This window comes from Adiantum capillus-veneris, chromosome 26 (genome assembly GCF_014529385.1).
Source record: "Adiantum capillus-veneris isolate H3 chromosome 26, ASM1452938v2, whole genome shotgun sequence".
NCBI classification, from domain to species: Eukaryota; Viridiplantae; Streptophyta; class Polypodiopsida; order Polypodiales; family Pteridaceae; genus Adiantum; species Adiantum capillus-veneris.
The window spans coordinates 125,315,731-125,317,460 of NC_140956.1; the positions used below are offsets into that span (position 1 = coordinate 125,315,731).

Genomic DNA, 1,730 nt, shown 5'->3' on the forward strand with positions numbered 1-1,730 from the left:
TATGTGTGGAGTGGGAGAGAATTGAGAATCAAGAATTGATTTTACACAGAGAGAGTTTGTTGCAGAGAGTGGGAGAGAATCTTGAGAGCTTTTGCTCTCTCTCTTTCTCTCTCACACACACACACATATCTTGCTCTCTCAAGCCTCCACACACCGTGGCCACCATCACATCTGCCATCATCGCTTGGAATTGGAGCGCATAAGCTATTGAAGCTTGGAAGCGGAGGATAGGAATCAGAGCAGCTTCCATTGAAGAGGAAAGCCAACCAAGCATGCCATGGAAGCTTGCCGAGCTTGGCCGTGAAGAGAAGTGGGTGAAGCCCCGCTTGGCACACAAGCTCAAAGCCAACAACACATAGGCGAAGAAAGAGGAGCAGCCATTGACTAACCACCACAACAGTGGGAGCTTTGTGAAGTGCACACGAAATCTGGGCAGCACAGGTTCGGGCTGGCAGCCCTCTTGACACGCCAAACAAGGGCGTGGGGCTGAGAGGAGCATCGCAGCCAAATTGGCCAGAGGAAGCAAAGCCAGCTAGGTGACAAGCAAGAGAAGAGGCAGAAGCCTCTGTAAGCAAGAAAAGAGGAAGGGCATTATTGGGCCGAAGCCGCTTAAGAAGCCGGGGAGGAAGGAAGGAAAGCAACGCCAAGGGGTTGCTACCCCTTGCTTGCCACAAGCAAAGAAAGAGGGAAGAAGAAGAGAAGAGGGGCCGCCTCCTGTACAGGGCAGCCCCCCCAGCAGCACCCAAGGGCCGCTTAAAAACGCCAACAGAGCCGTCGGTGCCGGCGACACCGCCCCTGGCCGCCCATATCGCAGCCCTCCTCTTCGCCATCTCTTTGGGCATCCCCCTGCGCAGCGCTCCCCTCGACACTATTTGTTGCCGCCTGCTGTTCGTGGCCTTATCCGGCTTTCGAAGCCCTTTCTCAGTCAACGTTCGTGGCTAATTTATTTTTTTAATGAAAATGCTTTGGGCCCTTCCATTTACTCACCTTATCTTCCATTTTCCACTTGCTAGCCATCCCCTTAGCCACACATACACCCTCTCATTAAGTACATTGTTTGTCTTGGCAAAGACGGTGGCCTGCACACATGATTTTGGGGTATTGACAAAATGATTATTGACAGCCTCTTCTTATCTCCACAAATATCTGTAGCGGCTATTCACCCGGCATCAATTTTTATCCGCAAGGCTAAGCAAGTTTTTTCTTCAGCGTCGATTCACGCATCGCTTTGTCTTGCCTCATAGCGCGTTGATGCTCACACGAAAACGATATTTTGCCGCAGTAGTTGCCTCGCCATCTCCCTTGCAGCAGCTTTTTTGAGGACCATAGTCACCCGTCAGATCGTTGCCGCATTTTTTACCAAGCCACGTAGTCGCCACGCGTCATCAGCGCATAGATGCTTCGCCATCGACATCCTTGCATCGGCAAGGGGGGTGACTGTCTTTGTATCTCTCGCTCGCACGTCGTGCGTATATAACTCCGTCGCCTATATTTTTAATTTTTGCATAAAAATTAAAAAAAAACACACACAAAATAAAAAATACAACAAACTCTACTATGCATAGTGTGTCCCCCCCTCCGCCCTCTTCTACCGGCTTTTTTGGCCTCCTGTCCACAGTTGCAGGTTTGACCCCGACCGAGCTGTCTGGTCGCATCCGCCAGACAACGACTCGACTCAAGCGCTTGTCGATCACTGGATCTAATCCGCTGGCGCCCTCCTCTTCTCACGA

General features: G+C 51.2%; 1 protein-coding gene across 1 annotated transcript; it reads right to left on the reverse strand.

The window, feature by feature from the left end:
• LOC147424151 (uncharacterized) lies at positions 1-1,463 on the reverse strand. Its single transcript, XM_086501647.1, has one exon. It carries the CDS (start codon positions 840-842, stop codon positions 42-44), a length of 801 nt encoding a protein of 266 aa, XP_086357773.1. The 5' UTR covers positions 843-1,463; the 3' UTR covers positions 1-41.
• Positions 1,464-1,730: the final 267 nt, after the last annotated feature.

Excerpts from the sequence above, each read along its gene's own strand:
- LOC147424151 (XM_086501647.1), bottom strand. The coding sequence starts at position 842 with ATGCCCAAAGAGATGGCGAAGAGGAGGGCTGCGATATGGGCGGCCAGG.